This window comes from Rutilus rutilus (genome assembly GCF_951802725.1).
Source record: "Rutilus rutilus genome assembly, chromosome: 7".
NCBI classification, from domain to species: domain Eukaryota; kingdom Metazoa; phylum Chordata; class Actinopteri; order Cypriniformes; family Leuciscidae; genus Rutilus; species Rutilus rutilus.
In genome coordinates, this window is record NC_140221.1 from 3,766,729 (window position 1) to 3,783,439 (window position 16,711).

The following is a 16,711-nucleotide window of genomic DNA, read 5'->3' on the forward strand; positions in this document are numbered from 1 at the left end:
TGTAAAGCTCATTTATGTCTGCCAAACATACTTTCACCCCCCCCCCCCCCCCCCCCCCCCCCCACCAGGTCAACCCTATATTTAGACACACAGTCTGTTGAAGTAAAACTCCTTTCCTGTGACCCTGACATTTGTGGTGTTAGTGGTCCTTACTCAGCTGCTCAACCCAGTAATTTTGGCCAGGGTGAGAGCAGGGCCAGGCAAAGACGGCCTTAATGAGTGCAGGAATTAGACATTTTGGGAAGCCACTGTTTGTTGTTCAGATGGAGACAAAGGAAGTTTGGGGTTTGGACAGGACAGGGAAGAGACTGGGGGAGGAGACGGGCTTTTGTCTTGCAAGTGTTTTGAAGATTTGGGTCAGAGGACACATTTTGAGTTGAAGACATTTAGAGATCAGATAAAGGGAGACTGTCTTTGTTTGAATGTTTTTGCTGCTTTATCCAAAAATTATTTCTTGTCTGGCCATTTCCCTTAGAAGATCGTACCGTGCGGTGGGATAGTGATGGTGTCAGATGGTAATACTGTGGTATTTCAGGCTTTTAACTAAAAGTAAGTTAAATTGGGATAATCTTCTTAATATTAAATGTTAAAGGAATAAGTCACATATTTCTTTCAGGCAATTATTTATTCCTGGGTAAAGGAGATGTTTATGAGATAATCATAATTATAAAAAAAATCAAAATTATGTAATAAAAAGTCTAAATTATGACGTACTAAGTCATTATAAGAAAAAAGTCAAAATTGTGATAAACTAAATCATAATTATGAAAAGTTGAAAATGAGATAAAATGTCAATGAGATAGTCATAATTATGAGAAAAAAGGTCAAAATTAAGACACTAATCATAATTGAGAAGTTGAAATTGAGTAATAATTATGACAAAGATGAAAAAGTCAAAATTGTGACACATTTAGCCATAATTATGAGATAAAACAAAAGTGTAAAGTCAGTCAAAATTATGACAATCACGTCATAATTGAGATAAAAAATTTGATACTACTGTTAATCACACTTAGATAAAAAATGTCGACTTAATATTTCATAATTTTCTTTCATAAAAATCTTGTGTGGCAGAAATGGGCTACCATACAAATCCTATTTGGTGTTGAGTATACACAATTTACATGAAAACGTGATGAAAGACTTAATATACATATAGTTAATCTAATACTTCTACAAATATAGTGTCGGATGAACTAGTACTTTTTTGTTGTTGTCATTTTTGGAGTTCGTTTAATTTTTAGGTGAGCTGTTCTTTCAACAAAAGATGCAGTGCGTATGTAATACCTGTTTTCCATACCAGCTGAAACACATCGGTTTATCCAAAGAGATGATTGAGGGACTTTGTTGGGTTTGACATGCGCTATTTTATAGCCTAGCATTTGTCTGAGAGTGTGGAGAGCCGTTCTGTGTGCTGAAGCTGAAGAATGCGTCTGGGGTTTGGATCTCTTAACTTCATTGCCTGCCACATCACTTGTGGTAAACAAAGCAGACAAGATGGTGATCAAATTAAGCACTTGACTGGACCAGATTCTAAAGACCTCACAGTTAAACGTCTAAGATGTGTCATTTATATTCACTTACTCTTAATTTAGTGGAGAGGGTCATTTAAGGGAGTTTCTGATTGTTCTTATGCTATATATAGTTGAAGTTGCAAGCTATCACTTTTGCACTTCGTATTTCATTTGTTTTTGAATAGCAAATGTACCATTTAACATTCATGACGATCATAAATCTTTAAAATAAGAAAACATTCTTTGAAAAGGCCTTTTAAGGAGTATATCCTGACTCTGTAAGCGATGAAAATAACACAAGACGTACTGTAGACTAAGCAGCTTAAAAGCAACAGACGTTGCTCTGCTCCTTCTGAGATCTGAGAATGGTGGAAACAGAGCGATACTTCCTGACCAGATGTGAAAAGTATCAGGATGTCGGCAGGACCGCTTTCCTACAAATTACAGGGATCTGCTCAGAAACGCTGTTACCTTAAAAGAGCATTAGCTCTCTCTCATTACAGCTGGAGTGTGTGACCGACGGGTGAATGTGAATCTCTCAAGTACTATCAGTCAGATCGGCATTTTGACATGTCGCTTTTACCGCACTATAAAAATGTCTCGTGTCTCTGGTTTAACCCTTAAACAGGCAAGAGTAGAAAATAAGCAACAAATAATTTCATGTCATTTTTTATATCATCTGGACTTAAGTAAATCATATCCAAAAGAACTTTTGAAAAATGTTATGTATTTTGGATGTTATGAGTTGTGACTCCCAGATCACATTGCCTGTTTACTGTTTAGGGTATAAAAGAAGGACCAAATCTATACATGTAACTGACATTGCATGTTTAAACCAATTATATCCTATACTTCAACTCATATAATGTTGACATATTATATATCATTGGAAAGCTTACAAACTCAAGATTCAGCCTGTGAAAACCGTTTTGAAATCGGACATTGCGTTACCATAAAAATGGTAAAATAAATTTGGTAAAATGGTAAATGTTTTTGGATTTAGGTCAGGCTGACTAATTGATCACAGATAACTTGAAGCAAATCATGTGACCAGCATACTCAAGACAGACAGGCTCTATCAGTTTAACCTGTACATTTTATAATTTGTAAAAAAAAAAAAAATTCCTCAGAATACAAAGATTGTTACAAAAATGAATTCAAAGTTAATCCCTTTTTTATACCCAAAAGTGGCAATGTGACTCAGGTGTAACATATATTTCAAAACGTGCTAAATAACAACATGAACAACATTTTTATAAATTTTCTTTTTCAGCACCTTAAGACAATGTTCATAATTAATGTTAGCAGTGTTAGTATTATTTTTTCAAAAGAAAAGTAAGTTTAATATATATTTACTTATCTCAAAATCTGAATGTCCTGCACCACTGGCAGCCATGTTGGATTTAGGTCAGGCTGACTAATTAATCACAACATTTTTTAAACAAATCATGTGACTAGCATACTCAAGACAGACCAGGCTGTGATAAATGATGAAAGGATTTGATGAAAAAATCATTCTTACGCCCCAAAAAAGACGACAAAAACTATGTTACACCCAGATCACATTGCCAGTTTTAGGGTTAAACTTGGAAACTTTCGATAACAGCTGCACATGTTTAATGAAAGAAAAAAATCAGGTGTTATAATAATAATATTATTATTATTAATACTTAATTCCAGACCCTTTGGTCAATATCACAAAGGAAAAGAAACTGAAAGAAAAGAATATCATACAAACATAGATTTACATACTTTTATTTAAGTTTCCAGTGCTTCCAGAACCAGGAGGAATACCTTGTATCACTTAATATAGGATAATTTAAGGCCATTATGATTGTATAAAGTAGCCCATTTTAGTTATATCTTCAAATTTGAGCTGCTACGTGCACATTTTACAAATATTTAGCTGATACTGGGCTCTCGACTGAAGGTTTGACGCTAATGTCACTTCCTGTGCACACCATGTATTCTCTGTCTGGATTTCTGTGTCCTTGTTCCCCCAAACAGCCTTTGCCCTGAGTGTGCATATACTCAGGAAATGTGAACGGAAATGTCCTATCTCCACCCAGCATGCACAGCTCATTACAATAACCATCTGACATTCCTTTGGCTTCGTTCTGTTCGTTTTGTCTGTGCCTGGCTGCATATATTTGCTTTTATATGTGGAGAATATAGAGGGAGTGAACTAGTATTTCACCATACATGCTAATGTAAACCTGAAAGTCTCCTGAAAGAAATTCAGTGTGCAGTATTCATACATTCAGTATGCATGTAATGCCCATGAGTCTTCAGTGAAGGTTGAGCCATGCCTTGACTACAATACAATCGGATCGTTGCGTTCCTGATTCCATTCCTGTATATTTTTAAAAACTAACAAGATGCGTTTAAAGCTACAATATGTAAGAATTTAGTAATAAAATATCCAAAAATCACTTGCACAGTGTGATATATTTCCTTACAATATCCCAAAAGTTCCCAAAGATTTTTAATTTCAGAGAAATTCCAATTTTAAATAATGGCTCGTCCGTGTCGCCCTGTCCCACTTGTCGCCTGTCAATGACGTAATATCCGCGTTATCCCTGGTTTCCGCTCGTACTGCTATAGTAACCATGGCGACAGACGTCGTCAACTGCGTTACGTCTAGCGGCACGCTCACGCTGTTGTTGTTTCGTTCAAACATTATGGATCATGGCAAGCAGACTTTGGGACAAAAGGAGAAATAAAACGAGGATCAATATCAGCGTGGCGTTTTCGAGATGCCGAGAGCTAGCGTCCGCGACTAACTTCGACTTGACAGAGACGCCGCTCTTGTGTGTACTTTATTGGACAGGTGAGCAAATGTACATAAAACTAATCAATGTTATATAGCTCAACATGATGAAATGTTAGAATATGATCAGTATGTTATTCTAATGTTGATCTAGCTCACTGCTAGTCTCATTCAGACAAACTAACACACAGAATAACTTTTTAAGGACTACAAAAAACGGCTGGTAGGGACTACAAGACATTGCTTCTGGGTTAGTGACATCACTAAAATTTACATAAACCCTGCCCCCGGGAACTTGATTTATAGATTATCATGACAGAATGTGTTAATCAATGACTAGAAGATAACTACACATAAGCTACATTAAATTCATCAACTAACCATTCAGAAATATTGTCTACATGTCGTGACTCCTTGAGTCTCTCCATCATTGTCTGACTCCGGTTTGAACATAAAAGGCTAAACGTTTTTGAGATTTTCAGTGCATGACTGTGAGTGCAAGCTGTTGAAGCTCCGCCTCCTGTGCCAGGAGCAGCAGCTCATTTGCATTTAAAGGGACACACACAACAGTGTTTTTGCTAACCCTCAAAAAGTGACAATTTTAACATGCTGTATAAAAATATCTGTGGGGTATTTTGAGCTAAAACGTCACACACACACTTTGGAGACATCAGAGACTTATTTTACATCTTGTGAAAAGGGCATTATACCACCCCTTTAACCACAAATACTCGTCTTGCACTAGCTCTGTGATGTGCCTCCACGACTTCACGCATCACGTTGAAAGGTCACGCGTGACATAGGCAGAAATACTGACCCATGGTTTACAAAGCGCACATGACTTTCTCTTTTTAGTCCACTTAAACTGCTCTGAGGTTGGTATTTTAAAGAAGACTCAATTGTGAAAACACCTTATTCTAACCTGAAAGATCCTGTAATAGTGTACTTAAAGTTGTGCATCTGTCTCTTCTGCTGTAGGCTCGAACCCCGACATGGTTTTAGTTCTAGATCCTTTGGTCAGAGAGAAAGTCTCTTGCCCTCTGACCCAACGGATTCAATGTGAACATGGCTCGCCCTCATCAGAAGTCATTCCTTCATACCGGGAGCGCTGCGACTCCGGAGAGTCGAGTGACAGCCACAGCTCTCATCAGAGAATGAGACTGAATTCCAGCGCTTCGGATCGCAGTCACGAATCCCTGTCTCCTGCTGAGGATCATCCCAGGAACCAAAGATCACGCTCAGGACCCGATGGGGAAGAAGTGAGAGCGAGTGCACCTTTGCCTGGCCTGAATTCAGAGGATCCTCAGATGGATCAAGAGCTGAAGAAACTTGACAATGGCGTGGAGACGACTCACTTTCGGAGCAGAACAAGTTCACAAGAATTCACTCTGAACATGAGCAGTAAAAGACCTGAAGACCTCGCTGCACAGAAGGTGAGTAGAAGGGAAAGGTGTCTGATGGGAACGCTTGCCCTGTTTGTTCCACCAGGAGGTACTATTTGTCTCTGTTTGAGATTGTTCTGTTTTATCTTCTGGGTAACACTTTATTTTATTTTAGTGTCCTTGTTACACATGTTATATGTTGTTACTATAGTAACTATCAATAAATTAAAATAGTAATTATCAATAATTTTATCCCTTAATACTCATCTTTGATCACCAAAATGACATATTTAAATGTTTTTTCCTTGAAAATAAAAATAAATTCTTCATGCCTTAAAATATCTTGAATGTAACTCGACACTCTTGCCTCATTTAGTATACGCGGTTCTATGAATATGCAAATGAGCCCCGCCTCCACTCACTCACTCAGCTCAGAGATCGCTCGTTGACGATTACACGTTGATCTGATTGGTTACAAGGCAGTTTGTGACGTCAGAAACACCAGCGATTTCAAAGCGTGTTTTTGAGACTGTCTTTGGTTCACTGCAGTTTTAAGGAGGAAATACTCAGCAATGGCGTCGACTTATGAATTTACACATGGTTTGTCTTAAAGCATATTAAAAACATTACATAGACATATAAACAACATTTAAAAGCTTGATTTTCACCACAGGGGCACTTTAAATGATTCATTATTACACTGTAACGCAGACACATTAAAATAAAGTGTAACCGAAAATTGGTTTAACCGTTTTGCGTTTTTACAAAAAGTACAAATAAATGGCAAGTAACCCATTGGATTAAACATGAAATTTTGAAGTAGAAAAACTGAAATAGTGTTTTCCTATAAAACAAACGCCAGTAATCGGTTTAATTTATACCTTAAGTTTGAAGAATCATTTTTTTAATTAGTGTAATCCATCCACCAATTGCGCAGACCTTCCTCATAACAGTTTCATCACATTCAGATGTGATTGAGAGAGAATCACTAACCATCACTATTACTATTCCTCACTTAGGGTTCATGTGCAACAGACACAATACCTCATATTCTGTTGCTTTTTAAAGAGTGTGTTGCTATTACAATTCTGGCCTGGCTGATAATAAAACAAGCAAACAAATCTCTTATACTTACATTGATATGAGCCATATCTAGTGGCCAGATTATAGATTCTACAGAGTAATATGCTCATAACCACTTTAGCAGCCATATACTGTAGCAATGTGCTACAACATACCGTTACAAATCTTATAATATAGTATAAATACACTACTGTTAAAAAATTTGGGTCAGTAACATTTTTTATCATTTTTTTTGAAAGAAGTCTTAACTGTACACTAATTCGTCAGCGTCAGAACAAAAGCAGAGGACAACGTGTGTGCATTTATTGATAGATCGTTATGATATATATGCATCTGTGTTGTTCTTTGTTTGTCATAAATGCAGTTTACATAATATGATGCTGTAGCAATTCAACACGGTTTCCCACTGTAAAATCTGGGCTTATTTATTTATGAAATTCCTTTCATCCAAACGGCATGAGACTTTGTGACTTTTCCTACCCACTTCATACTTCAGTGCAATAAAATTTGAAGTAAAAAACACGCGATAAGTGAAGATAAGATGAGCGCTGCTCTTATGATCTTAACGCCGACTTCTCTGATTGGATCCCACTTCAGGAAAAAAAACGTGTTTTTATTATTATTTTAACAATGTCGAAAACACAATGGCAGATTTTAAATGAACACATACATGAATACATTATTGCAAAAGTATTTTTATAAAAATAATTGTGTGGAGTGAGTGCGCGCAGCCGCAGTTTATTGCATCACTTAATCGCGCGTCTTTTTGATTAGCTGTCAGATACTGAGTAAAAATGAAAAGAAACAGGCCTATTCAGTCTTCCCTGGATGTATTTTTAACGAAGAAATTAAATAATAGCAATCAGGAGAATGGAAGCAGCAAAAAAATAAATAAAATAAATAGGACTGTAGTGCTGTCAGCAGAACGTTACACTTATGCAATAAAAACTGCACTGCAACAAAAAGGTAAGGCATGTGTTTTTGTATTTAATGCTGTTCACTGTGAGTTTTAATTTATAGTGTAATAGAGTTAATAGTGCATCGTGCATTTTTTTTTGGTATAGTGTGAGGTATATCGTTCGGTAATGTCGTTGTTCTATATATCGGCCTATGCCCAGAGGGAATGCCATACTCTAGGTTTTTGTGAAACGCTGCCACTGGTTTCTACTGCTTAATAATTTTTTATATATATATATGTTGTGCCATGTTTCATGTAATGCTACGAAAAGTTAATTTTGAATGAATTTTCCTCAGGTTACGTCAGGTAGAGACGATCTCTTGACTTCTCTTTCTAACGGCAAGGATACAGGTGAGCAGTTCTGCATGCCCTCATGAACATACACTACAGCTGAAGGTTGCCTAGTAATAGATTTAGCCTGTGTCCTAAAATAAGTTAATATTTACACTTTCTCTATTCAAATCCAACTTGCATATATTGCATACCTGGGAGTATAGTTGCCCAGCAGCAAGTTGATGTCCTTCTGCTTTTGTTTAAAGTATTGAGATGTCATCCTCTCACAGTCAGTGGGCCGTATCCCAAGATCTTTACTCTTCCTTATGACCTAATAGGGCCATTACCACATTCACAGTCTTAGGGGCCCGGTCCGGTGTAGTGCTTTAATCAGACTTTCCTGTCTCCTCCCCCCTTCTGAAGAAACCAAAACATCCTGCATGACCCGAAGGGATGAAAAACCCCAAAAGAGATGGAATTAATAACCTTAGAATCACAGTTGTTTTTTCTTGGCACAATGAAATTAAATGGATGGCAAGTGAAGACTTCTGATTAAAGGGATGTTTAACCTAAAATGAAAATTTCATCAAGGATAGTTAGGCATATTTGAGTGCGTTAATCAGTGTTTATATGACAAAAAGCCTAAATTAAATCTGTTCATCATGTTAAGCGATTATGTCTCTTCTGAAGACTTCAATTAAACCGCTCATATATATATATATATATATATATATATATATATATATATATATATATATATATACACATACATTTCTTTATTTGTATATACATATACATTCTTTTTGAAACGTCAAGTTTTAATTGCATGGACTTTGAGTGGAGGGACAGAAATCTTGCTGGTTACATTAAAAAAAACTTAATTTGTGTTTCAAAGAAATATGAAAGGCTTATGCTTTGCAATGCTGGACGGTGAGTAATTGATGACAGAATTAAAATTTTTGGTTGAACTAGCCCTTTTATTCTGTCACTTCCTTGCTTCTATCAGGGCAAAAAAACGTATTGTAACATGTGACTCCTCTAGAGTTTCAAAAGAGTTCTCACGGAGGTCAGATCATATTTCCCAAGATGCCAAAGTCTACAATCAAATGTCAACGATTTAATAATTAACATTTCTCATCAAATCCAAATGATCTGAGATCTGTTATCCACTTAAATGTTGTAGCTCTTGCTGTCAAAACTGAAAATCAAAAAAAAAAAATTTTTTAACTTTAAAAATCTTTAATTTAGAAATGTGATTCTGCATGACCATATTTTACATCCCTTAAACCTACTCAATACCTAAACTTAACAGCTACCTTAGTGAGAATTGGACCCTAATCTAAGGTGTGACCAAACAGTGAATTCTTAGTTTCAGTGTACTGATTATGTTGATGTTGTATTGCAAAACACTTGCACTGCTGTTGAGGTGGGATACGGGTACGGTTAGGGATATGGTGGTATGGGTTGGTTAAGGTGTCAGGGAACGGTCAACAGAAATGAACTACATGCAGGTATTTTCTAAATACAAAAGTACAATGTAAAAACATGTATGTACACACAATAAGTGCATTGTATCAGAGTATCATAGTTGTTAAAGGATCTTAATATAACATGGGACCAAATTGTTTTTTATTTCTTTCCAGATTTTAAAAACAAAGCCTCATACTCCGGTCCCTTCATTCGTGCAAACTCTGTTCGTGACCGGATGCGCAAGTTCGCAGAACCTGTTACGAATATACCTAGAAGTGGCCACAGTTCTTCTCATTCTACAAACACAGTGTCTGCAGAGAGATCCCGGGACACGCTGTCCTGCTCTTCCTCCATCCCGGAGAAAGGGAGGAATGCCACTGAGAATATGCTAGCCCAGCCCAAGCTTTCCTCCAACCAATCACACGCCACAGTGGGCGACTCACAGGGTCGCACTGAAAATGTCAGGCGTGCGTGTAGCGGTTCAGAAGAAGTGCAGACTCCTGAGGGAGAAGCGTCTTCAGGGACCCACGATACCTGGGGTGAACCCGAGTCCAACATGAAGACCTTCCTCAGCATTGAGATCAGAGATGGACGAAACCCAGCTTCACATTCTTCATTGTCATCGTCCTCTTCAGCTGGAAACATGACTCCTCGAATCAGCACATCTGCCGCTCCAAAGAGAACAGGTAAGCAAAACAAACACGGATGTACACAATTCTGAGGTTTGGGTCCAAAACAATAGTGGGTGAATTGATGGGTTTGAATAAACAAACAAAAAATGTGTACATTAGCAAAAAAAAAAAAACTCTTGCCAAATGTGTAAATATGGTTGGGTATCGTTTGAAATTTAGCAATTCAGATTCTGCTTATCGATTCTGAATCTTATCGATTTTCAGTTTTGATTCCAATATAGTAAAGTCAAACATTTAGATATCAAACTTGTTTATTCTGTGTCTTTTTGCAAAACATTCTGTTGCAGCTGAATACCATGAACACAAATCAGCAGGCTAAAGAATAACTAACTTATAAACGAGACTACCTAATATATATTTCAAACATTATTAAAGACAAGCATACAGTCAGTCGTACAATAAGAACATATAAGCAAATTAGCATCGATAGCACAAATAAATACTTTTTCAGAAATGTAAATCAAATGTAAATTAACACTGTATAGTTTTCTTTTTACACACGTTTTCTTTTGCAAGATATTTTGACATAATTTTTTTGTGTATTTGTCTGTTGAAGCGCAAGAAGACTCGAAAGAAAACTCAGTTCAGTATTTTCGGACCGTATGAGAAGCTGCTTTCTGTGCGCGCGCTGGATGTGCCCAGAACAGACAACAGTGCGCGAGTTCTGAATTGAGTTCTAGTTCACGTCATCTTGTGCTTGAATGGTTGAAAAGCACATTAAAATGTGCACACAGGAATCGATAAGCAGAACTGAAATCTTAACTTTATAACGAGTATCCGATTCCAGAATTGGAATACATTTTTCGATTCCCAACCCTATGGGTAAATAAATTAATGTACATATAATTAAAAAATATACACTACCGTTTAAAAGTTTGGAGTCACTACGATTTTTTTTTTAAAGAGATATTTGAAGAATTTACTTTGTATTAATCAAAGAATAAAAAAATAAAAAAAGTAACACGGTTTCCTCCAAAATATGAGGCAGCACAACTGTTTTTAACATGATAATAATCCGAAATGTTTCTTGAGCAGCAAATCATCATGTTAGACTGATTTCTGAAGGATCATGTGACACTGAAGACTGGAGGAATGATGCTGAAAATTCAGTAATAAATTACATTACTGTAATGTTAGAAAATTAGAAATCATAAAAGCTTGGAAGAGCCAGGACATTTTTTTTATATTTCTCCGATTGTATTCGTCTGAAAGAAGAATGCCATATACACTTAGGATGGCTTAAGGATGAGTAAATCATGGGCTAATTTTCATTTTTGGGTGAACTTTCCCTTTAACACTTACTTTTCTTGTAGCAGTGACTAAATGTTCCTTTAGTAGTTATTATCTTTTGATTTGATACGAGTGAGGCTCTGAAATCAGCTGTGCCAAATGTTGCAATACACAATAGTGAAGTTTATTTCTCATAATGAATCTTATAGGGTTCACCAACATTTTAGTAGTCGCTACCAATACCAGTAACATTTTGTGGTTCTCTGTACCAGTTTTGGTACCAGAGCGAAAAACTTTTGAATGAAGTACTTTAAAAAAATAAGTCCCATTTTTGTCTCGTCCACTGTCAATCATCACAGTTTCCAATTCAATCGTGCATTTAAATACAGTGTTCAATCCAGAAACTTTGCAGTGTACTGAGCAGCATGAACAACTAAACTTGCATTCAGATTGTGAATGGGTAATATACAGAAAGCTTTATAATCATTAAGACTGTCGATCTCTAAAGCGGAAGCCCAGCGAGTTCGGCACTCTCGCGAACACTATACCTTGACATCTTCAGATCAGTGTTTTCCAACTGCTGGGCCTATTAACACAGATTGGTTGATCTCCTTAGTCCAGACATACAAAAGAATGTGTAAAATATTCAAAACAGAGCCAGTCCTAAGAAATTAAGGTCCTATTTTTTCAAAATAGGTGTTTTTGAACCCTATTGGTTAATGTATAATCTATTGTAATGTGTTGATTAGCATATTGCTAATAGAGAGTTAAAGGAAATCATTTTTTCCTCCTTTAAATTCCTATGGGACATTTAGTCTTAGTGCTAATCATAATGGTCCTGTTGTGAACTGCTGAATTTGCTGCGAAATATCTAGCTTTTTAAGTTTTGTGTTGGAATTCTGTATGGAAATGTATATTATGGTACATTAGGATTGGTTTCAAATGATGATTCTAAAAGACTTCCTTATGAATTATGGATTTTTGCCTAGATCACAGGCCTAGACAGCTGGAAAATGGAAAGCTAGCAATGGCTAAAAGACGATCCAGGTTATTTGGAAAGCAGCAGTGCTATGCATTTCACAGATGTTTTTATGAGGAATGGCGAGTGGGCTGATGGAGCGATCTGGAGTGCAAGCTGTGCATATTCTCAGTTTGGCAGCCATGTTGGAAATTTCACCCTAAAATGAAAGAGTGTCATACATTCCTCCTCCATGATTCAAGTGATGTATGAGTAAACCTATTTAGTGGCTTTGCATATAAACTTTAAGAGAATCTATTTTGTGGAAACTTGTGGTTCTTTTAAGTGGGAGTGGATTTCACTCGGATGTCACTTTAGTGTACTTATGAATGTAGTTAAAGGGATAGTTCCCCAAAAAATCCATCGTATACCCAGTATGCACCCTCATATCATCTGAAACCATTGTTTTTCTTTTTCCGAGGAACGTAGCATTTGGTCACACTTTATTGGTTGCTATTTATTACTTTATGAATGAAAGTGAATGGTGACTAGCGACTATAAAGCCATAGAGTAACTTTGTCCGATAAGAATACATGAGCATAAACTATGATGGAAACGTCAAAAAAAGTCATGTGACTTTGCGCGACTGGACTAACCAGCTTGACCGATCTTGGTGCACAGCGTCTGAAATGCCTGAGCCAAAGTCTGTCGTCAAAGTTGCAGCTTTGGATGGAAACACAGCTAATTAGCAATACATTTTTACAGCATTGGTTAACCATTGCTTATGTTAGTTAATAAAAATGTATAAATGTTAACAACAGTACACCGTTTGACCGTATTAATGTATTATTAAATGTTGAGATTAACATGAACTAAGATTAATGAATGCTGTCGAAGGTTTATTCAGTGTTCATATTAACTAATGTAGTTAAATAATGCTAACAAATTATGCCTTATTGTAAAGTGTTTCCATGAATTGCACATTTGTCTTTATTTTCACATGGATTGAAGCGGATCTCTTTATGCACTGAAAGTGGGTCATGTTTTCAGACTTAACAAAATATGATACAAATGATATTTCTAACAAATTATTATTTAACTAATTTGCATAAAAAAATAAAAAGGCAAAATAATCTAAAGAGATTAAGTACATTCATTCATTTGTAAAGCATCTAATTCACTGGATTATCCAAAAGTGGACATTACCACATGGATTTTCAACCATTTTTAGTTATATCCAGCTATATCTTATGTACTGATACGTGTGTGTGTATATATACCATACATAGCTATGCCATATATACCATCACAATGATATAAAATAACCGTTATATGTTAGTTTACTGGCATGTGTGCCTAAGGACCCCTGTCATATAATCATAATTCACATTGCAGTTCACCCCCTTTCGCCTGCCTGATGCATAAACACGATCACTTTTCTTCTCGTTTTATCATATCTCTCTCTGTCTCTCTCTGTCTGTCTCTTCTCAGTATCATCAACAGACCTTATTTGTCATAGTGCCACAGCTCTGTCAGGTCTTCCTTTTTTGGAAGTGCTTTGCTCATCCTTGCCTCTGAAAGGTCTCGCAGGCAGTGAAAATGTACTTGAAAGCCTCAGGATATATAACGCTATAGACCTGCAGTAAAAGAGTGTTTACCATCTCACTGAACCACACAAGGGAACTGACATGCTGTGTAATCTCTCGCTAACTGATGGACGACACCGTAAACCGAGCAGACGGCTTTATTTAAGAACAGTGTCCACTCTTTGATTTCATCAGCAGTGTGTTCTTGGCCAAAAAGGTTTTTATTGGGAATTTATTGAGGAAAACCAGATCTCTTGGGATAAAACATGATGGTTTCAATGAACAGTATCAAGTTCTGATGAAAAAACAACAGCGTTTACTTTATTAGATTGGGGTGGAAAAATCAAGACATTTGGAGACTTTTGAACATGCGTATTGTACAAACACACATTCAGAAGTTTGGGTTTGATACCATTGTTTAAAAAATGTTTTTCTAGTCTCTTGTTCTCACCAAAGCTTTGATGCAAAGCGTCTTTATTCCAGTCTTCAGTGTCACATGATCCTTCAAAACACATTCTAATATGCTGATTTTAATTCCATGCAATAGTTTGAGACAAACAAATGAAAATGCTTTTTAAAGCATTTAAAATTGGTCAAAAAGGCAGACAGGAACTCTGGAATTTAGTATGCATGAAATACCCAGGTTGACCTACTATGTTTGTCAAAATGTGCAGTGTGCAACCAGAGCTCATGGAGTGAGACTGGATCCCACAAAGCAATGCGATTTCAAGTGATATCAACCACAATTGTTTTAACATCCCTTTCTTGGGATCTGACTGGCAAGACCATATCACACAAAATTGGATACAAATTCAGACATTTCCTTTTCTAAGATGATGATTTGGACATTACCATTATTTTGGTCAATAGTTGAATTTAGCTTTTGTTTTTATATTTTTTGTTTTCATTAGAATTTTTGTTGAAGTCTTTGTAATTTTGAGAGATATTTTTTTCCTTTGAAACTAGCTGAAATAAAATAAGTGTCAGGATTTTTGTTTTATTTCAGGTAACAAAGCTGTTAGGCAGTAATGCAGTGTCCTTATATCCCATGCCGAACATAGAGAACGCAGAGGGCGCTGAGTAGTGTTTACATTAGCAGTAATGTGGCAATGCTAATTTACGAGCCCTATGTGGTGCCATTGTGGCAGCTTACATAACAGACTAAAGGCTCCATTCCACTCTGACCGAAGCTCTATTTAACATCCAAACAGTGCTGTGTAAATATTTCTTGGGGTGGCATGATGTTTTTAAAGCGTACACCATCTTTAGACGTTCTTAAGAAGCTCAGTCTCATCTAAATCTTGTAACTGTTCTCATTTTGCTGTTTTCCCTTGTTCTCTCAGAGCTGACTCTTGGTTTAAGAGCGACACCGTTCAAAGTTACCAGCTCAAGTCTCTCATCTGGATCCTCTGTTAAGGTATTTGACATGAAACAAAACTGTATTTGCATGCAGATGAGACATTGAAAACCTCTACTCGCCATTTGCCCTGAGGTCCACTTTTAATATTAGTCAGTATTTTAATATGAATTATCCATCTTCTCTTTTTTTGCTGATGTGCCCTTATGGCCTTTACGTAAACGTCGTCTTTGCACATTAAATGAGTAACAGCGCTTTGCTGTGCTCACATAGAAATAATTTTTCAGTGTAGTGTTTCTATCCACCTTATTCCTACGTCCCATGATGCTTTGCGCGAATTATGGGTGTAACTTCCGTTAATCTGTAAACAATCAGTGAAAAGCTCGCTCTGTGAACGCAATACGTTAAAAAAGTGTCACAATGAGATGACATTAATCTACTCACCCTTCAACCATCGAACATTAAAAGGACATCTAACAGAAAAAGTACTTTCAACAGACCAAATAACCCCAAAAGCGCGAGTCTTTCCACAGCAATAACGGACGGGTTAAATATCACTTAAAATACTGTATATCTGTATTATGTAACTTATGTTGCCTTAATCAAAAATGTTCATTAACTTCAGCATTCGTGTTACTATTTCAAAGTGATTTCCGTCATTTTGACTGATTATAAATTGCATTTACCTGTGAAAACAAACCTGGAAAGAGACGTGAGGATTTGAGGAGAATAACGAGAGATTCTTCGTGCATTCCAGTGAATAATGGAATATATCGTAAATTAAATTCTGGAGAACAGACCACAAATGTGCAGCATATGTTGTCCTTTTTCCTACTTTTACAGCGGATTGCAAAGGGAAAAAAGAAAATAATCACGAGGAAAAGAAAGCAGCGACTGAAAAGACCTCTTGCCATAGATATTCTTGTTATAACATGTCACGTTAAAATAACAAGTGTAACGTTATTCTCATGATGTCTGGAAATAAATCTTGAAGGAAAATTGACGATCAGCTTTATTTGTAGGGCAACCTTATGATTTGAAATGATTCGTTTCAGCCGTTCCCCAAACCGGAAGTGCCACCCATAATTCAACACACAGTGAGCTCGTCAGGAATAAGGTGGATAGGATCTGATTTGTTCCCTGATAGACACTCACCTCTGAATTACACTGTCTCAGTGTAAATTTGACACTTTTAATCGTCTCATCACTCACTAATGAAACAGTTGACAAGCGTAAACAATTCACAAAAGCTTCAGAAAGGAAGTGCCTCCAGGACCAAAGATGTTGTTTCCTCTGGGAAAGAAACCCTGCAATGAACTGTGAATGTAACTTTCACATAATTAAGTTGCCATAAATTCAAATCGACAATATATATAGTGTAATATGTATATATACTGTATATATATATATATATATATATATATATATACAAACATAC

General features: G+C 36.4%; 1 protein-coding gene across 8 annotated transcripts in view; it reads left to right on the forward strand.

The window, feature by feature from the left end:
* The window catches only part of smtnb (smoothelin b), a 78,276-nt gene that overhangs the window by 29,149 nt on the left and 32,416 nt on the right, over window positions 1-16,711 (forward strand). For all 8 annotated transcript variants that reach the window (XM_084413681.1, XM_084413680.1, XM_084413679.1 and 5 more), the window contains 4 exons: window positions 5,263-5,717; window positions 8,004-8,058; window positions 9,624-10,136; window positions 15,260-15,333. In XM_084413681.1, the coding sequence (XP_084269807.1) occupies window positions 5,263-5,717; window positions 8,004-8,058; window positions 9,624-10,136; window positions 15,260-15,333 (1,097 nt within the window). The remainder of the gene's footprint in view (window positions 1-5,262; window positions 5,718-8,003; window positions 8,059-9,623; window positions 10,137-15,259; window positions 15,334-16,711) is intronic.